General features: G+C 37.6%; 1 protein-coding gene across 1 annotated transcript in view; it reads left to right on the forward strand.

The window, feature by feature from the left end:
* Positions 1-18613, forward strand: part of ATXN10 (ataxin 10) — a 106464-nt gene extending 87851 nt beyond the window's left edge. Inside the window, 2 exon segments of the mRNA XM_059816780.1 lie at positions 1016-1079; positions 17941-18613. Coding sequence (XP_059672763.1) covers positions 1016-1079; positions 17941-18128 — 252 coding nt within the window. The 3' untranslated portion in view covers positions 18129-18613.
* The last annotated feature ends 3602 nt before the right edge of the window (positions 18614-22215 follow it).

Consider the following 22215-nt stretch of genomic DNA (forward strand, 5'->3'; position numbering starts at 1 on the left):
AGGTTGCCGAGGACCATGTCCGGATGGCTTAAGGAATATAAATAATATGCAGGTATAACAATATAAACAATTAATCCTTATGCTCTCAAGTCTTTTTAAAACTACTTTTGTAATTAAAAAAAAAAATGCTTATATGTCTTAAGAAGGTATTTCCAAGGCTGAAATTTTGCAGATAACTTAGAACAGATTTTCATTTAAATAAGTAACACTTTCTAAAGCTATAAGTATGCATGATGATGTATGGTGTTACCATGTACCTCAGAATTCTGGATAAATTTCTTATGGAATATACTTTTCTTAAGATAGTTGTGCTACATATTTATTGTTAACATCAGCTTGTCCTGAGTTCTTGGTAGTGTGGGTGTGTATGTATTAGGATTATACATTATCTCATCCATGCACACAAATGCATTAGTGTAATTTGTGAATTCACATGTGTATGTATATACAGAAAATAAAAAAGGACAGACGTCATCTTTGCTGGTTTGCTAATAACATAATGAACACCTGATCAAAGGAAAAAAGTCAGTAGCACTTACCTGATATAAAGAATTTGTGCTTAGGTGCATACAGGTGACACATTGCTTTTGAAAGTTCCATAGATACAGAAGACACATGACCCCATGCTAATTCATGTGCATGTGTATATGTATTTTTCAGCTTTGGTTTATTTATTTATTTTCACTCAGTAGTTTTTTGTGGTTCTTCCTTCTGGAAGCAAGCATGAGCTGTCAATAAGCATAGCTTTTCTGGCTCAGTGTGAGAAGCACGACATAGAAAATACCTCATTCAAACACATGCTAAATGAAGGGAGAATATGAAATTAATGTCTGCTTGTGTTACTATTTTGTGATACTTATGGCTGATAATACCAGATTTACTCTGCAATTTATTTTAACATGTTTAATATTTTTGATGAAACAAACATCCCTGTTATGTTTTTACATATTTCTTGCACGAAACATCATTAGTATTGTTGAAACATCTGTTAAATTAAACTTTTGGTTTTATTTAGGTTTATGAGTTAAATGGCATTCCCTTGATCCTGGACAACTGCAGCATTGATGACAACAATCCTTGTATCCTTTACAAAAGAATTCTAATTATTGAATATGACTGATAAGAAAAGGTCTGGGGGTTTAATATGTTTGGTCTGGGGGTTTAATATGTTTATGCCAGCATTGCTTTCACTTGGTACCTAAGTCTAACTGGCCTCATGAGTTTCTAGGTTGTATTTAAATGCTTGGTTCAGGAGTGAGCAAACTCATAAATATGCTTTCATGAACTGGATTCTAAGTAAGTTGAACTGTGGTTATATTCCGTTTCCTAAAGTAATAAATATTACTGGTTTACAAATGTCAATTCAGAGAGCGAACTGTGATAGAAATCTGAATTAAGACTACATTTGGTCATTGTATCAGATCTTGGAGCTTTTGCTTTAAGTGAAATCTATTCAGCAGACTGAAATAAGTACCCCATCAATTCTATACGCTTATTAAATCCGGCAGGAGAACTAATTCTAAGCACAGAGACAAGGCTAGCAAGCTGTAATGCAAATGTGTATAATTGAGAGAATTAATGATGCAGATTACTGAAATGTTGGGGAGATTTTAATATAAATGGCATTGTGCTTAATAGTTGGGAATTTTTTTTCCTGGGATTTAAGAGCAGAGACTTTCCAAGATAGGTTGCTGTTGGAGGGAAATAGCTTTATATTGAAGATAAACAGCTGTTAAGCAGACTTAGCCATCTCTTCATGAACTGCATAGTAATCCTCCTGGTGTGTTCAGTGGGTGAGCTGCTATTTTCTGTCATTTAATCATTAGCTCCTTGTAAGTTTCTGATAAGTGCATCTGGAAATCAAATGCCTTTCCTGTCTAGAGTAATGTCAGCCTTCTTATACTGAACACATGAAACAGTTTTTTTAAATTGATTTGTCAGAAAAGGATCACTTTTTAACAAGTATCATAAAAACAAAAAAGTTGTGAAAATGTTACATATTCTCATAATTGTGTGCTGTCGAACATAATCTACATGTAAATATATCTTAAAAGGATGAAATAACATAGGGATAGGTGTCAGCAAAATGTTAACAATCTGGGTGGAGGAGCAATGGGTATTAAGTATCCTGTGATTTATTCACTTTGTTGCTTTATATGCAAGGTTTTTACATTCATCACTATTCCTATAGTTGGAGACCTGACAGTGTCTCTTGACAACACACCGAGTAGCAGAGTTGTACTTCCACGGCCCGATTCTGGTAAGGGGCACTGCTGGATGCGATGGGAAGGGCGAGGAAAGTTACCTTTCCCCAAGCAGAAGCGCAGCCCTGAGAAAACCTAGCAAGGAGTTACGATCCCAAGTTGCTCTTCCTTTGCTGGCAGGCTCAGCTGTGCAAGGACTTTTAGAATTTCTTTCTAGGATTAATCCTTCATTTTAGCTGCTAGTAAAAGAGGATAAAGTTTGAGGCCTTCAAAGGGTAGAGTTGTAATTTACGATCTTGAATGAAATGAAAATAAAATAGCATGGGAGCCTTTACTGCATTTTGGGCAATGTGGAACTTCTTACACCTTTTGATACAGGCTGACGTTTTATGGTTGAACTATAAACTTCTTGCCGGAAGATAAAACTTTGCTTACTTGGTTTTAAAGACTTACTAGACACCTCCTAATATGAGCTTTCACCTCTGACCCATAGTGTACCGTATTTGGGCATATGAAAAAGCAGTAGCACTTGGGCAGAGAGGGGATCAGCCTGCTGTGATGAAGTTTGCTGCGTCAGCTTTTGGAGCGCAGCTTCTGGCTAATACTCTGTTTATTGTTTTCACCTAGAGCTATTCCAGGTGCTGTTGTGCTACATGAAGCTATTGCTCCCGTGCTTCTCTCCTGCCTCTAACGTTCCTCATCTGCTGCGTTCTCAGCATGTCTTATGCAGGGAAGCAGAAGAGGAGTTTGCCGTTTGTATCTGTCTCTACTTTCATCTGCTTTGCAGTATATTCTGCTATTTCTAGACACCACAAACCAAGTCCTTAGTAGCATGTAGGTGCCTGACTCCATTGCATAACCATCTTCTGAAGAGATTCAACTGTTTCTCTCCTCCCTCTGTGCACCCAGTCCTGTCTGGCACAAATCTATTTTGTGATGCTTGTAAACCAGAGCAATACTCTTGCTAAGATTTGAATGCCTACTTGCTTAAAATTGAAACACCCTAAAATTGCCTATATTGTAACTTTGTGATCGAGAGTGAATATATTTCGTCTCTTTTCTCTTTTCAAGGAAGATGAATTAAAAGGAAGTATTTAGACAGCTCTTGAGCTGGGTGTTGAGAGAGTTGCTGAAATTTGAATATGATCCCTCAGTGGTGCTGCAGTTTGCCAAGGCGATGTAGCAAGCTGCGAGGGAAGGCTTGGTGTAGCTCTTCAGCCAGGGTTCCTTTGGGGAGTCATGTCCAGAAACTTCTCTTTACGTTCTTGTTTCTAATGCCTGTTTTTGTGGTTTCAGGCTGTGTTACTTGGATTTTTTCCTTGGATAAAGCTGACTGGAAAAAGTTTCATCCAGATTCCTTTTATATAAGAACTTCTTAGATTTCTTAGTAAAGTCTTTGTAGATGCACATTTTTGTTTGAGCTTTATCTGTTTCGGAGACGCCCATGCTCTACAGTTAAGATGTCATTACATTTTCTACTGAAAACAGAGTTGATATACTGATTTTCTACATTTTAGTTACTAAGATCTGCCTTCAAATTACACAAACAAAATTTTCCAGAGAAAAATGTAACTTTTGTGGTAAAAGTGATGGGATGATTTTTTTTCTGGATTGGAAAAAAAATTCATTTCCCTGAAGTATGCAATTCATCAGGAGAAGCTAGACTGCCATGTTAGATGTTAAAAGAGCTCCTTATTACCTTTGAGAGGAGAAATCCTTTGATAAATCTTTTTATTTGTAGTGTATGGAGGCATACTGAAAGAGGAAATTGATCTGCTTTTATCCTAAAATAAATTCCTTTGTAAACCTGTCATTACCTTTAAAATTGCATCCTTTGAGATCCTGAACAGTTCTGTAATGTGCATAGAAATATCAGGAGGTTCATAGCTTTTGAGATTGCTAGCTGAAGCTCAACTGACATGTTTGCATTGCTTCAGCTTTTTAGGTTTGAATTCATCTTTCAGTGCCCAGTTTGCAAGAACTGTTATCTTGTCTAATTACATCTCGGGCAGGCTTGTATCTTTTACATTTATACTAACAAATAGTACTTCTTTCCTTCAGGGCATTTCATGAGTAAAAGCAACAAAAAAACCCAGCCTCGTTAGTAACAGACAGGAAGATGATTATGGAGAGTTAAGAAGAAATTTTCTGTACCTCTTGCAAAGACTGTTTGAATTTGTATTTTAAATTTTCAGCTACTGTAACTTTCCATGGTTCCAAGTAAATTCAATGGAGAAATGCTGAAAGATGCCAGATTTTCAACTGTTAGCTATCAGGCTTTTAGCACAGGGGAAGACGTAGAGTGAGACTGGGGAGATGCAGTTCATTACAGAGCTTGGGGTCTGAAGAGTTAAACTTCAGAGGAGATTGAATGTCACTTTAACTTTTTCTATAGCCTTTAAATCTTCCATCTTGGATTGGCTGTATCCTAATCATAACTGTCCTTCTGTATTCAAAAGAAAAAAGGTTGTTTCAAAATGCAGGTGGACTTGTTTGCCTTTAGATTAGGGTGAGGTTCTTTCATACGATAGATTTTTGGTTTTGAAAATTCAGTTTCTTGTTCTGCTTCTGAAAAGTTGGGAGCGTTGTGCTTTACTTATGTAACCTGTGTTTAAAAACAAATAAATTTAACCTGCCACAGAATAGCAGAGATGCCTATCTGGGTAATACCAGTAAAAAATTTACTCCAGATCCTGCTTTTCAGGTTATTTGGGTTGAAAAGGTGTTCTAAATTAAAATATCTTCTATTTTGCTCTCCGAGCCACCATCTACCTCATCTCTGACAGGCTCTAGCATCAGACAAGAGCCCTTCTTTTTGTTCTTGTCTTTTACCTCGTCCTAATCTCTTACTGCTCCTTCCAGCTTCATTTCTGACCTTTCACAGATTCCGCTTGCTTAAGGCAAACATAAGGAGGGAGGCCAGCCCATTCTGGTCAAAAGACTATTGACCCTAATCATACAAAAAAGGTGCTTATGAAAGACTTGAAATAAACTAACCTGTTTATTATTGAAGACTTTCACTTTATCTTAACTAAGTTGTCTGCTTTTTTTTTACTCCTTCCTAACATTTAAGGTCATGAGTAACACACACAGATGTGCCTTCTCTCTTTTTTTTTTTTTTTAATTTAATGTCTGTCCTTAAAAATATTTATTAATATTTTAGGAAAAAATATATTATCCAAAGTACTACAATGTAATAGCTGTTAGTTAAACTGTTAAAACTTGAAAATCAGAAGTGAAATGCAGTTTTGACAATGGAATATTCTTGTTTTTTCAGGATAATAGCCAACCTTAACCTTTTGAGATTCTTATAGTAGGTCTCTTGGTAAATTGGTTTTGTGAGTGTCCGAATTTAATTGGAATGACCTTATGTAAGTGTCCATTTTATATTAACCCTTAATCAGACATGTTTTTCTGTTGGCCAAAAGTGCAGTCATACTTGAATAAAATAGATCCTGCTGTGTAGAGCGTGTGTGTGTACACGCACACATATAGATGTATTATATATATGAGTAAACACCCAGATGGCTATGTTTTAGGACTAAGAATTTTCAGCATTTGTGAAAGGAAAACCTGTGGTTGCTGTGGATATCCATACATAGGCCCCTTAGTTTGAATAAGGGATGAAAATGTAGAAAATGCAAGTTAATGTTCAGATACTGCTTCCCTAAGCTTCTTCTATTATGTTCAGTTTGAAAGTCATCTGAGAGGTAGATTGAAAATACTTTTGACTTCGTGGCAGCAGCAAGTATAATTGTGGTTCATGAAACTTCTGGCTAAAGCTAGAAGAAATCAAGTTGCTATGGTCTACAACAATGGCAGTTTGTTTTTGTGAGATGCCAGCAAAGACTTTTGGGGGAGCTGACAGACATTTTATTTCCAAGTTATAGAGTGCAACCTAAAACAGGCCACATACTGTAAAAAAGCCTCACAGCTGAATAGAAGCCAGTAGAAAGCAAAAACAGGAGTGTGAGTTAACGTTTTAGAGTAAACCATCATATAGTTGAGCATTTTTACGTAAATGTGGCTACCTCATGTATGCTGGCAAGAAAATACAGCATAATGTTACATCAGTAATGGTTGCCTTTGTTTGGAAAGCTCACGTTAGGCACTGCCAATGCGTTTAGTAGTTTGAGGTGACCTATTTGAGTCTGTATTTTCATAAGCATACATAAAATCACGTTATTTCAGTGGATATGGTCAGTGCAAAGGACCTAGACTACTGACGAAAGCAGTAATGACTTCCTCATGCCCAGTCAAGTTCTGCCCACTTGGAAGAAATTACCCTTTTCCTCATCCAGTTGACACTTGCCTTGCTGCACAAGTAAGTCCGAAGTCTGCCTGGGCTGAATGAAAGTGTATTCTCTGGTAGACGGCTAAAGTTTTGCATTGTCACAGGTTGGCGCTGCTGTAGCCCTTATCCTCGGACACAGAGCACTGTTAGAATCTTATTTTCTGTAAACCAGTACTGATTGTCACTAGGACTTTAACAAAAGGTAGATAGTAAGCTTTTAGTGACCTAGCAGTGGTTGAGGTTGGCAGTGGAAGAATGGGTCTAGTCAGCACAGGTAAAGAACAGAAATATGTTGGCCTGAACCTTTAGGTTCCTAGGGCCACAGACAATACAAAATACCAACTGAGTGGCAGCCAACTACCATAGATTGAACTAGAATGAAAAAAATGGTCAAGCAAGAAGAAATCACTGCCATACTCCAGTTCAGTCCAATTCAACTCCTACATGCTGAGAATTCTTCTCTAAAACCCTGGAGAAAGTGGAGGATTTCTGGTTTGTGGCATATGCACGAAACTTAGCTCCTTCTCTATATCTTACAGTTATATTCAGATGAACTGGTCAGACTGGAAACTGAACAGGTACAAGTGTGGTTATTCATTGAGCAAGAACAGTCTCTGAGAGGGGCTTATTTCTTTCACCTTATTCAGCAGACCAAATCATATCCTGTTCCTGCAAGTTGCTGTGAATTCTTTATAGCTATAGTTTGTTAGATACTAATGGAGCCTAGGGGTCTGTGTGGCTCACAAGGGAATCCCTCAGTGTTGTATGATAAGGGGTTTTTTAGCTGTAGCGGTGGGCCAGTTTCCTAAATGATTCCCAAGAGGCTTCAACCTTCTTGTTATTTCTCATGGTGAAAGGGGAAAAACACAGCTATTCCCAAACACTACTTTTGGTTTTATTTGGGAAGGTCCTCTGCCCACCAATGCCTATTTCTGTCACTATGCATCAAATTGTCTTTATGCTCTTGAAAGAAGCATTGGAAGTAACAGGTCTTGTTCTTACAGAAGCATTAATGGACTAAAGAGGTCTGGATTTCATTCTAAGTAGGGTTTTCCTATACAATATTGAGTAAAGTCTCCAAAGTGGGATTATTGTAAAGCTCTGAAGGGGGAGGAACTAGGTGCATGGTCCCTGTTGAAAAGGGTACAGGAGGCATTCGTGTAACCTAATCCTGTTTTAGATCACACTTGACATTGGCTTCACGTCTGAAGAGTTGGGATAATACAACTTCCATGTCTTAACCCATTGTTTATCTTTTCTGTATGTTGCAAACTCTTTGGAACAGAACTCGCCTAAAGGTGAAGAACCAAGAAAAAAAACTACGTCAGGATTAAGCATATTTGGTAGATTTAACTTCTGACTCAAAGACTGCACTTCTGAAATGTTTGTTGTAAGAAAATGTTTACTTTAGAATGAAAAATGTGAAGTTTTCTTGTGAGATGTTCTACGTCTACTAGCTGTATCAGTAATCCACACTGTTCCCCAAGAACAGATTTTTTCTTGTCAAATGCAAAGTTCTCTTTAACATGAAAAAGAGTAAGACCACAGGAGGAATGCGGGGTGTAATACAGGAAAAGATACTCTGGGAAATGAAAGCGCTCTCCCTTTTTTTCTTCCAGAAACGACCACAGATTAAATTTTGTGTTTGGACATTTAGCGGAGTAATAATTCCTAATGGTATATTTCAGGTTGCTGATGCCATAATTTCAATATGCAATTTATTTAGTGCATCTGCAGGATGGTTAAATACTGAAATTCAGAGGTTGGGGGGGGGGGGGGGGAGGTTATTAATTTTCTTGACAGTATATAAACTACTAAAGCAGATTTGCGGAGATGTAAATATGAAGTCTGTTCTTCAGTATCTCACTTCTACCCAGATCCAGTAAGTGACAACTACCATCATTAAGAAATCTGTGTGATCTTAGAGCTGGAGAAAGTTTGAGAAGTATACAGAATGCAAGAAGACTCTTTCAAATGTTACATTATAATATTTCTAATCCCTTGAGAAGAGTAATCTCTGTAGGCACCAACTCATGCATGTAAAAGTGAGGAATTAAAGTTAATAACTCTATTTCTAAACCAAATATTGTCATATTTGTCCTCTGCCCTAATCCTCTTGGTGGATTTAAATCCATGACAGGCTTGAATTCTTGAAAGAAAGCAGATCTTTAGTTACCAGGAGCACCAAAAAAAAAAAAAAAAAAAAAAGAAACAGAGAAAATATAATATTTCACTGCTTTTATAGCTCAAACAGCTTGCTTAATTTTTTCTGTAGACTTTCTTTTGAAAAATTCCCCTCTGGGCTGAGACGGAGCACTAGAAATTTGAGACCCAAAGGTTTTTGGTTTTTTTAAATAAAGCTAGGAGTGGTTCAAAAATATTGTTGAGAATGGAATGCCTTCTACAACCGCCTTATCATATTTCAGTCTGTCTTCTTGACATTGTTTCTTGCATGCCTCCAAAGAATATTCAGATGTCATATGGCCAATGCTTTGCATAATATCTTTATTCTGACATTTTTCTGTTGTCCTATTTTCGGTCACTATTATTAAAACAATCTGTAACTTCAGCTGGTGAATGCATTGTCCTGTGTGCCTCCTTCCTGATCCTTAAATCGTTTTCCCTCACCTCCCAGATCTTTGTTTAGACTTTGTTCTTTCTATTTCCAAAATGGTTTCCCAAATCTAACCTTTCCTTTCTCACTAAGGATATGTTTGCAATCCATTCCACTGACCTTGTTGTCTTGTTCTTGTCTCTTGGTGTTCTGAGATTTCTTCAAGGAGGTGCAACCATTTCCTGAAATTGTAGCAGGTATAATTGTGGCTAATAGCTATTTTGCAAAACATGGGAGAAAAAACTTAGTTGGTTATAATTTAGTTGCATCTTTCAAAACACCCATTTATTTAACTGTTGTTATTTTTGGATGCACGCTGGACATCATCTGGTGTCTATGAGACTAGAACTGGAGTTTCATTTACCTTCATTGTTTGGATTCTTTCTCATAAAGTGATGTTTGAAATTACCAAAAGCAGCAGGGGTGGGAGTTATGCCACATAAATTATTCAGAGACCCTGAATCAATAAAATACTCAAGTTCAATGCTGATAGATAAGCTGGCATACAGATCCTTGTTGAATGTATATAAATAGATTAATCTCCAGAGAATATAAATAGAAAAAGAGGTTCTATCCAAATTGTGAGTCAGCTTATCTTGTCATCTACCTTAGAGTGATAATTTATAATTCGCTTGACCACATCTCAGGTATTAACTAGGTTGGGTTTTTGAGTCTGGTGCCAAATTTTTGAAAGTTTTATTTGATTGCTGTAATTTCCATTTTAAAGCATTTTAGAGAAGTTGTTTATTTCTATATGTATGCATATAAATGCACATGAATATATTTCTGTGTGTAGGTGGATCTTTTTTCTTTACGTGTCCAAGGAAATTTAAAATTACTACAGTCTGCCTGATATTTAATCAGTTAGTGAACACAATTACCATTCCCCTATGCTTTAGTGCTTTACATCTCAATGTTTGTGGTAGGTTTTAATAGTAATTTGATACAGGAGTTTCAACTTAATGGAATTCTGCGTTTTTTTTCTGTACCTGGGAAAAGAAGATAAGCTAAGGCATTTTTAACAGTTAGGTAACAGCGATTGAAGCTTTTTCTTTGTAATGTAACAACCTGCTAACTCTCTGGTACCTCTTATAGATAACTAACAGATTTAGTGGTCTTGAATTCTTAAAATGGGATTAGTGTAATAGAAGGGACTGTAAGAACAGAATATTGTAACTGTGGAGCATTAGCTTGAGATTGATCAAAAGTGTGATTCTTTCTGTTTTAAAACCAGATGATTTATAGTTACTCATAAATTATGGGTTTCTATTAAAAATCTAAGTCATAATTTTAAAAAAGATTGGCAGCCTAAACAGCAAAAATGAATGTGTCGTATTCATGGGTTTAAGCTAGTATTACAAGTCTGAGTATAGGAAAAAGTAAAACAAACTAGAGGTTATGGCTTAATTTTTTTTTAAAGTTCTGTAAGTTTTGGCATAAGAGGCATTATAATAAAAATAGCCTGACAGAGCTAAACATGTACTATGGGTTTTGTAGCTCTGGAGTACTTGACCGAAATTTTGTGTTTAATTTCATAGTATACTAAGGTGTGTTGGCACTGTGCTTTTAAGTCCCGTAGAGCATGAAAGGAGGCACATAGAATATGGATTAAATGTTGTTTAGCTGGCAGGCATTAAAGACTAATAGCAATCTGGGTATATAATACTGTTCAGTGGTGTCTTATGTAATGTTAACCTAGAAATACTAGTGATCTAGGGAGAAAAATCCCCACATTGCTCTAGGTAAGAAATGCCTTAGTAACCCAAATTGCTGAAGTGGTAAACAGCACTTCAGTGAACATTGGGTACTATTTAGCTGAGTATGTGGTTAAAAGCAGTCAAGCCTTGGAACTAAGAATGAGCCTCGTGATTTGGGTCGGGGTGTCAGAATGGGACAGTGCTGAAAATGTGTTTCCGAATAACTTGTAGAGAGCTTGGACTCTTCTTGGTAAGAGTGTAGCTAGGAGTGAGAGGGCAGCTGAATGTTGGGAGCTTTTGTTTTTTACTTTTTCTGAATTATTAATAGCCAGAAGGAGCAGACAACTGCGTTGCGTCTGTAATCAGCCATATGGCCAATTTTGACAGAATTTGTTACATAGCTCTGGTGCCTGTGCTTCAAAAGGGATGCTGAAAAATACAAATGGAGGGAAGAGGTATAAGAATTATGCAAAGCTTGGAATATCTCCCTCAGGTTCTCTTTGGTTCATGCAAAAGATCCTTACCGAGTGCCTTGATTATGATCTGTGAGTTGGGGTTTTTTTTAATCTGTAATGAAAATCAGTGTTTGGAAACAATTCTAAACAAATCTAAACCAGAAATAAATCACAGGCTGTAATGAATATTTACCCACTGGAACAGTTTATTTAGGGACACAGTGAAATCTCCCAGTCAAGATTGGCTGTCTTTCAGGAAAAGGCATGAAAATATCTTGTACATGAAACAGAATTGAGAAGCTTGATTTCAAGACTGACTGGCCTTTGGTTGTCTGTGTTCTGTGCAAAAGAAATTGGGCAAAAGAAATATAATTGTCCATTCTGGTCTTAAAGTATATTTGTTGGCCATAGATACTTAAATGGCTGAACTTTCAGTGAAGTTGTACGTGAGATATAACATGCCTGTCTGATTATACAGAAGATATCAGTCCCATTTTAAAGAAACCTGTATCCCACAAGGAACACTTTAAGAAATTGATTCATCATTACAGATGATAGGTGGGATGTTCAGAGTCTGGTATAAATATAGGTAGGCAGAAAGATGGTGTTTGTCTGTTAAAGGAAGAGATAACTGCTAGTGTGGGAGGTTAGTGAAGACGTGGGAACTGGAAAAAATATTTAATGTACAATTATTTTCTGCTATGGATGTTTCCTAATTCCTGTAGGCTGTGAATTACAGAGAATGTTGCCTTAGCATTGAAACTATTTTGATTACTTTAAACTGAGTAGCTTTGCCCATGTGTCTATTCTGAGATGGCATCACTGGAGATCTTTCTCTAGCAAACCAATGTTCTTCTACAGAGTGGAATTGGAGCTGCAAACTCCAGTTCAGGTTTTCGGGTGTAGGCTTTCTGTCTTGACCAAACTGTTCTGTGGAGGCAAATTTGTATGGGGAGTGCTTGCAGTAAGCATCAGCAGCCTGCCCTGGTCTTCCTGTCCCAGGAAGGAGTGGGAGCCTTGTTTCATGCATCTCCAGTGAAGCTTTGCTGCCACGTAGTGGTGGAGATTGAAGCTTGGTTGGTGGTGGATGGTCCACCCCTCCTACTGATCGATCGCTCTTGGACCAGGTGAGAGTTACCTGGAGCAGAAATGGACCTCTGCTTTAGGTTCCCCAGTGTTACAAATCTTATCCCTAAAAAGTGTGGTCAGGAATAAATGCCTCTTCCAGCATCCAATGGTGCCTCTCCTCGTCTAACCTAGAAGCCTCCAAGGTGTTGTGCTGTGTCTGCTCTACAAGAGCCGGGTCAAACAGGGGAAGGATGAACATTCCCAGCTGATAGACACTGCCTGTTTCTAGCCTTTAACCCCAGAATGTGGTGACTGCAATAATAGATGATAATAACTGATACGGAATAAATAAAAATACAGGCAGCCAAAATATTTTAGACCTTTTTATTCCAACTTTTAAGCAGAGTGTTTTAAGTTTTTATAGGCTGAATTTCTGAAGTTTCCTGATGCTGATGATTTAATGTTGGGAATAAATAGAATCCAAAATATTAATTCTAAAAATATTAATTAGCTTCTTTAAGTAAATGAATTAAGATAAAACCTTTCGTTCTTTACATTTTCTGTACTTTTTTGGTAACGTCTTAAACAGAAGTAAAAGTTATGTAAAAAAGGTAAAGGAGGAGTTTTAAGGAATTGCTGTCATTTTATACAGCTTCTAGGACTTCATAAAACTACTACAACCCCCAACAGGAAGAAACTTGTAGGGCTTTGTAAGCAATTTGGCTGACTGTGAGGGACCAAAATCATGACTGTCTACTACGTGTGGGCAATCACGACACAGTGATCTGAACTGTGATTAACAGTTGTGGTAGCTGTCTAGAGACCTTTTTTAATGGTGAAAAGAATTATCTTCAAGTTGCTGTGAAACAGAAGTACTTAAAAGGACTGAAAGACTTGAAGGGGAAATGGTTTCTGTCTTTTCAGTGTGGTCCAGTCAGGTCTGTAAGTGGAAGTGATTCTTCTAATGGTGACGCTTTAGTATTTCATTCTTGTCTGCAGAAGTTTTAATGATAATTGGATTACTTGTTGAAGAACTGAAAGAAATACAATTAAAAAGAATTGTATTTTCATTATCTCTGGGTTTTACCCATATAGACCTGTTCCAGAAAAGCTCTTAGAGAAGTTAGGTGGCTTTAGCTGTTGCATAAACAGCCCGTTTGACTAGGGTTCCAACCCGTGTGGGTTGTGTTTCTTGATAAGGTTTTATATCTCTTCCTATATTTGATTAAAATGAAGTTAATATTTAAATAGTCAAAATGTGATTTAAATGAGGTAATAGAATTGGGCAAAGAATATCCTCTTTTTCTCATTAGGCCAAATGACTCTTAAGGAAGAGAGTTTCCTAAGTAATCATTTAATTATTGAAAATCAACTGTAGTGCAGGAAATGGTCTAACTAAAAAGAAACTGTCGACACTATGTAATAAATCAAACTCTCCACTGAGGATGTTATATTTAGAAATTCCTCAGTATTAATAAATATCAAGGGGGCTTAAGAAAACAGATGTACATGTCTCATTCTCCTTATCACCACTCTTCAGTATCTTGTATTAGTTAATGATAATACTTAACTTTTAAAACTTACTAATTGCCTTTTTCAAGCCACATACTTTCAACATTACTTATGCATTGCTGTATATCTACCTTGTCAGATTCAAACTTCATTAATAATTATGTCTACTATCTTTCATCTATAGAATCCAAATTGTTTTCTAGAACAATTCATAGAGGTCCTGATGGCTGCAAGAGACTTGCCAATAACATTTAGTCTAAATTGGACCTCCTAATATGAGAATGAAAAGCTGGAATACTCTCTTCGGGAAATGGTTTGTAAGTCCTCCTCTCCAGAAATGCATCGCAATAGGATATTGGTTAGCGACTCCTGACAGTATGTGGTTGTATTTTCACACACCGTTAAACTTATAAAAGAGTCACCATGCTATTGCTAGCATTGACTCTAGCAACCTCTTGTAGCAGAATCCATATGAAAAGAAATGAGAATTGTGAAGAGTTCCCTTTGCAGTCAATGGCAAAACTTCCACGGGATTTAGTGGCATAGATTTTCATGGTTTACGTTGATTCCAGATAAACAGTATCTGTATTCCCCCCTCCCTGAGAACTGAAGTTATGACCCAGGGGAGTTTAGATTATAAATTTTAAATTGCTGTATGAAGATGTTACACAAGTATGGAACACAGGGCAAGTTGATTCAGTTTTGTAATTGTTTGTGTAAGTCAAAATAACACAGGAATCCCATAGCATACAGTACTGAAGTATTTTGAAAAAGAGTTGCTATAAATGCATACAAATGCTCGCTTTCATTCCCTAAACACAGGTAGTCTAGTAATGAAGCTCCTGCAAGATAAAATGAATTTTTTTCTTTCTTTTTTATGCCCTCTGCACTGTGACAGAGATATTGTAATCTTCACTTGTCTATAATATTAATTAATTTGAGAGTGCAATATGTCCTGTTGGAAAAATCTAGACAAGTCTACGCAATCAGATCTACTGTGCTTGCTGCATTTCTTTTCTTTTATGCAGTTTCACAACAAACCGGCTCATGCTCTTATTTGTAGTAACTATGGAAACTTTAGAAGCTGTGTTTCTAAAGCTGAGCATACAATAAAGTGCTTAAAGTGTTGGTAGGATTAGAGACTCTAGAATATGTTTAATTTTCTCTCTGTGTCTCTGTCTTTGGAGAGGAGCAAGAGGGTAATGTGAATATTAGCTGGGGACTAGCTTTAATCTCTGCTGACACTTAAGTCTGTCTAGGTCTGCACACAGCCATCCAAAGGTCTTAGCCTCACACAGCATGTGAACAAGGGAAATCATGCATATTCATGGCTGAATTTACAATGGAAAACCTACATACAGAAAAGAGTTTTTGAATGAGTGAAAACGTTATTGAAACCGTTTTGCAGCTTCAGCTACAGTAGTCAATAATGATAAATGCCATAATGATGATAGAGTTCATAAGATAATGGGGTTGTCTTAGATATTATGTAAGCATGAATGGATATGATAATAGGAAAACATCATTTGCTGTGGGGTTTAGCAGTGTTTTTGTGTTGAAGGACATAAAGATGATGGTTACAGGATTATTCGCAAGGCTAATACACAAAAATGTTTTTTGAGAGTACTTTTTTCTCTGTGTGGCACTTTGCGTGATTGAGAACTGTCACTCTTTGAAAATTACTTTTATTGTTTTAGGAGGTATTCTTTTATGCAAGTGCTGTACTTTATGTAGAGCTGTATTTTAGAAACACAACAAGAGAAGTCTGCTCCTCATCCCAGGAGCAGAGCCAGGGAGGGTGGTACCATGTTTCTCAGAGTCCATTGGGTGAACTTCACGTTAATTTGTGGCACCCGTGAAATGCGCTAAACCAGACCTTGGAAAGACCTGCTAGGTGTCAGCCTTTGTTCGTCTGCATATATCAGCTTGCATACTTTACTATTCTGAAATATCTTCTCACCTTTGGAGCTGATGAGTGAGATTCTGCTCATATATGATTCTATTTCTTTGGTATTCTATTGTTGTTTTGTATACTCAAATGTAATCTTCAGTGGAAATATTCCGTTTATGTTACTTGAATGTAGCTTGGCATTTGTCTTTTCACTTAGCTATAGTAGTGATGCACTGACAGAAGAGAATACATTGATATTCTCTGTCATCTTCACCTGTTAAGGCTTTGATGTGATACATAATTTATTTTTTTTTCTTAATTTCTCTCCTCTGTCATTACCGCACGCCAGAATTTTTTAAATGAAGGAGGTGTGCAGCATGTTTCCTGACAAAGCTGAATCTCTGAAACTCTGTCAGAAAAAAGCCGTATGGTTGTTACTGCTTTGCCATTTTTGATTTTCAGTTCTGGGCTGCTTGAATGTGAAAATAAATATAAACTGCTATTAAAAGGCAGGGGGCTGTTTCACTGGTGCATGCTGATGCAGGATTGTTCCCTAGCATGTATGTTTCCTGTGATGTTTGTCCAAGCTACTCTTCATCTAAACCCTTCTCTCTCTGTTGAGGATTCCTTGTATGCTTTTTATTTCAGTCCCTTCTCTGTTCTTTTTTGGCATCTAAGTAGCGCTGTGGTTAGCTATGGTCGTAAACTTTTTTTTTGGTCTCCTGTATTCTCAGTTTATCACTTCCCCTCTCTTAAAATGTAAGCTTGTGAAGGCAGGACCTGGTCTTATATTAAGAAAGCTGCTTCTGCTACATGCATCCACATTGCCTGGTGCATCCAACAACCCGGCATGAAAGACTGCCTCTGCTGAAAGGGTATAAGCCTAAGGGCTCGTTGGAGGTGGCAGCAAGGTAGGCACAACAGTCGGCGCAAGGTGCACAGAGCAAATGGCAAGACTGCTGCTGTAAGAATGTGCACACAGTGGTACTGGATTTTCCAGATGCTGTCATGATAGATTGTGTAAGAAAGTCCAGTTCCTGTATTTCATTGTTTTGGCTGAAGTTCCCATCTTCCACAACTGAGGAGTTTTCCCCTCCAGTCACCCCCTGGCAAATGCCCATAAGAACACTATCTTATCTCGGCGCTTAGACACTGTCCAACCCAAAAGACGTCAAGGAGATGAGTAAATTATGCATATTCTTCTACTGGATGTGAAGCTACATGTAGTAAATAATTGGTGCCCTGCAGGCAAACCACTTTTGTGTGATTCAGAATGGTTTGCCTCCCATATGGGTAACTTGGGAAAGATTATATCATAACATAGCTTTTCAGCTGCAGAATTCGGGCTAACATCTCTGACACTTCATAAAATGAACACTGTAGTTCACTTGGAAGATGCCTGACTGATAATCCTGGGAATTTAAATCCTTTGTCTATGGCCCTGACATGTGCCTCAATCCTGGCCTCAAGGGACCACCTTAGAAGGTGAATGAGTTGCAGCTTGTGCCCATTTAAACATAAGCACGAGCTACCTGCTGGTGATCTTAGTGTCTGTTCTGTTGGCAAGTTTGTAAAAGCACCCAGGCACAAAGGACAGAGTTTAGATAACATTAGAAGTCAAATATTTTTAAGTGTCTCCCACATTGTTTGTGCTATTTTCAGTTGTTAACCTGGATAGGATGTGCTTCTCTTTTTCTACATTTCTTCAACTTGTACAGTGAAAATAATAGTTGTCTTCTTTCTTGTACCTGATTTACAGCTCATTTTGTTTGCCAGTTCTTGGAAGTGCAGTGTCGAAGTGTTCGGATCATAAACACAATGACTGACTTTTTTTTTTTTAATCTCACTAGGAAGATCATCGGAACATTTCAATTAACTGTAATTTCGGTTTAAAACAATATGTCCTTTTAATTCCTGCAGTTCATTTGTATTTTGTTGGTTGTTTTTTTTTTTATTCCAGATAAAACCTAGTAAACTTGCCTGAAGTTAATGGGCATACCTCATTTAAACCTAAATTACCTCATATGCAAGTATTTGCAGGTTCAGAGTCATTGCCTGTAAATGTCTTACTTTTTCTAACCCTTCATTTCTACTGGTTTTCGGGGTTTGAGGGGGTGGGGGGTGGCAGGGGGAGGGGAGTGCAGTAATAAAATAAGCATTGTTTCATCTTTAAATATATAAATGATCCTTAACTTTGTCCAACAGTTGTGAACCAGTGGGCAGTATATGCTATCCGAAATCTCACTGAACGGAACGAGAGAAACCAAGAGCTTATTGCGCAGATGGAGGAGCAGGGGCTGGCAGACAATTCTGCCCTTGAGAGTATGGGTTTAGAGATAGAGAAACGAGATGACAAGTTAATTCTGAGATCTGCCAGGAAAAAGCCCTCATGAACAAAAAATTAAGAACAGCCAAATGATTAAAAGAGGATTTCTCTTTTAAAATATTTTTCCCTGCTCAGGCAATCAAGATTTCTTTAGTTTTAGGTCCAGTCTGCTGGAAGTGTTACGTTCATTCTCAGCAAAACTGCCAAATGATACTTCTGCCTCACTGTTGTAAACAAAAGGACACCTACGCATTTTCTAAATACCTAGGTAAATTAACCTATGGAAAAAGATCCTTCTTTTTAGATGGTTGAAATTTCATTACTTTCTTGTTTTGTTAGTAGAAAGATGTCATGCCTGCAGTATTGAGTTGTTGTAGTTTCCATTGCTGAACCTGGACATAACTATCATTAAAAACTCAACAAAGAAATAACTGCTTTGCAGTCTGCCTTCTCCGTTTAAAAGATCTATGCTGAGTCAGGGCTAAACAATGAAAGTTACTCATTTTCAATCATACTGCTTAAATACCTTTGCTTATGTAAGGGATCAGTGGAACACTGGATGTACATAAATACTTAGCGAATTAAGCACAACATGCCTTCTGTGTATTTAAATTATTAGTAAATTGTCTTTTCTACCTTGTTACCTTTCAGTCTTCATGACAAGTATATTAAAAACAAAGCTGAAGCTGTTGTGGCAACAGATGCTACATTCCTTTGCACTGGGGCATGTCTCTGTTTTGGAGACTTGGGTGTTTGTTTGAATTTTATTTGTTCCTTTGGATGGTAAGTCAGCCCACTTTCCTTTTATTTTGCACTTCTCATGGGTTTTCTGAACTCTGGCAGACTGCTGAAGAGGTAGTTTCTCACTGTGATTAATTCTAGCAGTTTCTTTTCACCCCTCTGCCTTTCCAAAACATTGACAAAACTCATTTCCAGTTAATTAATTCAAGAGAGGCAGAAGAATGGAAGGCCCTGCCTCTTCATTTTGGGTACCCTCCTATATTGTTGTTGGACCCTGCCACTGTGGAATGTGGCATGAATGAGATGGGGGGGAAAAGGGGGGGTGAAGAAAGGGTGGGGGGCACGGTTAACTCTGTGTGTGCCATAGCTTTGCCCTGGTAGCCAAAAAATGTAATCCTCCATGCAGAAGCAAAACAAAATTACAGCTTAGTATTACTAGCACTTGTATATCATTGCTGTCATTTGGTTCTCTTCAGTTGTGTCTAACAGGAAGGTCCCAGAAAAGTTAAATTGTTCATGTTGTTGTCGTCTTTCAATGACATTCTTAAATGGAAAGGCAGGATTATGTCCTAAAACTACATGTACATGTAACAGACACTCAGCCATGTGCATCAGCTTTTGCTCCTCCAATTCGTTTTTTTGATTTAAAAATAGAAAAAAAGCACACAGTACTTTGAACTATGAGAAATATATAGTAATACTTAAAACTGATGGTGAGTTTAGCCGGACTACTAAGATCTTTTCAAGTTAACCGTAAGATTTCAGTGTCTGCCATGTTCACCAGGTGGGACTATGGAATTGACCTAGTGGGATTTTAGTCACCTGTTGGTTTTAAAGGCAATGCTCTAAACCTCTGCTGTCTTATTATGTAAAGGATGTATATAAAGGAATAATGGCAGTACGAACAAAGACTGTAACTTTTGTTGCTTGTAGTGACTTCGTACTTTAAAAAGTAAGGGGGAGAAAAGTGTTCTTTGCTTATATTCATATTTATTCTTTGCTAAAACCAAGTGCTTTATTTGCGTTTTAAAAATAATTTGACAGGAACATTTCAGAGGATATTAGAAACTGTTGTGTTTAAGTGCTGGTTTATAAAGTCATTTGTTATACAGGTAGGTGCCTTTTGCTAGCTGAATGGAAAAGGATATACGGTTTTGGTTCTTCCTGAAGACATGCTCTATCAGATTGTGGTTTCTCAATGATTTCCATAAGCCTTAATTCTTGTGTTTAGCACAGAATTCATTTAGCAGTTTAACTACTGTGTCACATAAGATTTACAGCTGGTTTTGTTTGGGTTTTTTAATCTTCATCTCCATAACAGAATGGAAAATTCATACTTCTAGCACCTAAAAGGCAAAAAATAGAATTTTACTCTTAAAAAAAATTGGGTTTATTCAGAAGGCTACATCACTCAACTTTAAAAGGAAAGAACTAAATTTTTGCTAACAAAGGAGCATCAAATGTCATAGCACCTAGAAATAAAGTGAAGTTGTTTTCAATTGAGTAATTATAAAACCTCAAACATTTTTATTTTAGCACCACTACTTAGGAAACTCATGTTAGATAATTTAACAAACTGAGAAAAAAATAACATAATTATCCTGAACAGAAAATGAACTTTCTGTGTAAGAAAAAAAAAAATGCCAAGAATTTCCTTCTATTTAGGCTAATAAAGAGTTAAAATCCTGTTCACAAAGCAAATCCAGAAAGAACTTTGGTTGTGGAAAAAGCAGTGGGAGTTCCTTTTTCCTTTTAAGCAGTTGGGAATAGACGGGTTTGGGGTTTTTTTTTAACTTGATGGTGTGTACCCACCAATGGAATACACACAAACCCATAAATAAATATAAGCCAAATAATAACAAACACAAATAAATAAAGGGGGTTTGTGTGTTTCGGTACATAATGGAGTAATAGTCGTGTTTTCTAAATGGGAAATGTAGGGCTTTCACAGTGGAGAACATGCTGATTACTGTATTGTGAGTGGCTGGCTTTTGATTTTCCTAGATGGATTAATTCTCAGAACACAACAGCTTCCCTGTCCTCCCCCAGTGGAGTCCCAGTCTCCAATAGGCTTGTTTTATATGCTAGGGGATTAATACAGCACAGCAATCAGTCATAAAAAGCAAGCTTTATTGAGTTTGTAAAGGGGCAGAACAGTCAGATCAAGTCTTGTGACCATCTTATTGCTTTCGAGTGCTTTCAAACAATAGTGATCAGACCTTTTTTTCAGGTCTATTTGTTATTAAAAGGGAATAGGGAGTTGGTTTTTCCTCATAAGTGGATAGATTTTTAAAGAGCTTGCTTGCAAGTTGTTAGGAATAAGCTTAAATGTTTGCAAAGTTCTGAATTTTTACTGCTTCTAATAATTTAGGTTTGTTTTGCCTAAAGCGCTTGTAAAATACATTTTTAAACACAACCAACAAAAGATAAAATCCCAGGCAGTTAATGCCATTGTCGCAATCTTTATACAGCGGTTGATTTTGTATTTTGAGGTTGGTGTGAGTGTTTCAATAGCGAGACTCCAAAAAACTCCCCTTTAGTTGCAAATGGAAAAGCATTAAAAATGTGAGCCTGTACCCAAAATTACCTTAAGTCTTTGTACCTAGCCTTCTGATGTTGTTGTTTTATGCTGACTTAGAATTTGCTGTCGTCTTACAGTACTCTAAGTAGACTTCTTCATGTTAAATGTTGGGGGGGGGTGGAATTTTATGAAGTAATGCAGCAGAACCCATATTCCCTTGCCTTTTCTCTTCCTTCTTAAAACCCCTAAGGCTTCCCTTCTGCTCTGTACACCACTTTGGTATCTGCAGGCGGCAGTGGCAGCCGGGGGTAGGGAGGGGAGGTGTGCTGGGGGCCGGCACCGTGCCCGCAGCCCCGGAGGCGAGGGGCCGGAGCCGGCGCGGCGGAGCTCCGCGGTGGTGGAGTCCCTTCAGTGCTGTCCAAGGTTCTGATGAAACTGCCCATCGCTCCGCAGGAGGAGAGCTCTGCAAACCTCCAGTGGCCTTCCCGTGGACAGCAATTTCGGAGTTTAGTTGCCACTGTTTTCCTCATTTCCTTTAGAGTTTCTCTGCAGCACGTTGAGATCACAGCCGGGTTAGTAGTGTGCGTGCTGGTTTTAAAGTATACCCGAAGGCAAATGTTTCTTACTGCGTTACATGTGGAAGATATTTAGGTCTTTGTTGTTTATGGGCAGACCTGTTAGCAGTGTCTCTGTTTAGGGTTAAATGATGCTTTCCATGTTAAGATCTGGTTCCAGTTGCTTGTAGCTTGGCCAAATCGTAACCGTTCAAGTGGAAATTTGCCATGCTGCTGTAGGCTTATTGGTTTCTCTACAGGAACTTTCTCTCACAGTGATTTCTTATAAAATCCAGTAATTTATGAGGGTGAGAAACTGGTGTTGTTTTTTGTATATG

This window comes from Gavia stellata, chromosome 4, assembly GCF_030936135.1.
Source record: "Gavia stellata isolate bGavSte3 chromosome 4, bGavSte3.hap2, whole genome shotgun sequence".
Taxonomy (NCBI): Eukaryota; Metazoa; Chordata; class Aves; order Gaviiformes; family Gaviidae; genus Gavia; species Gavia stellata.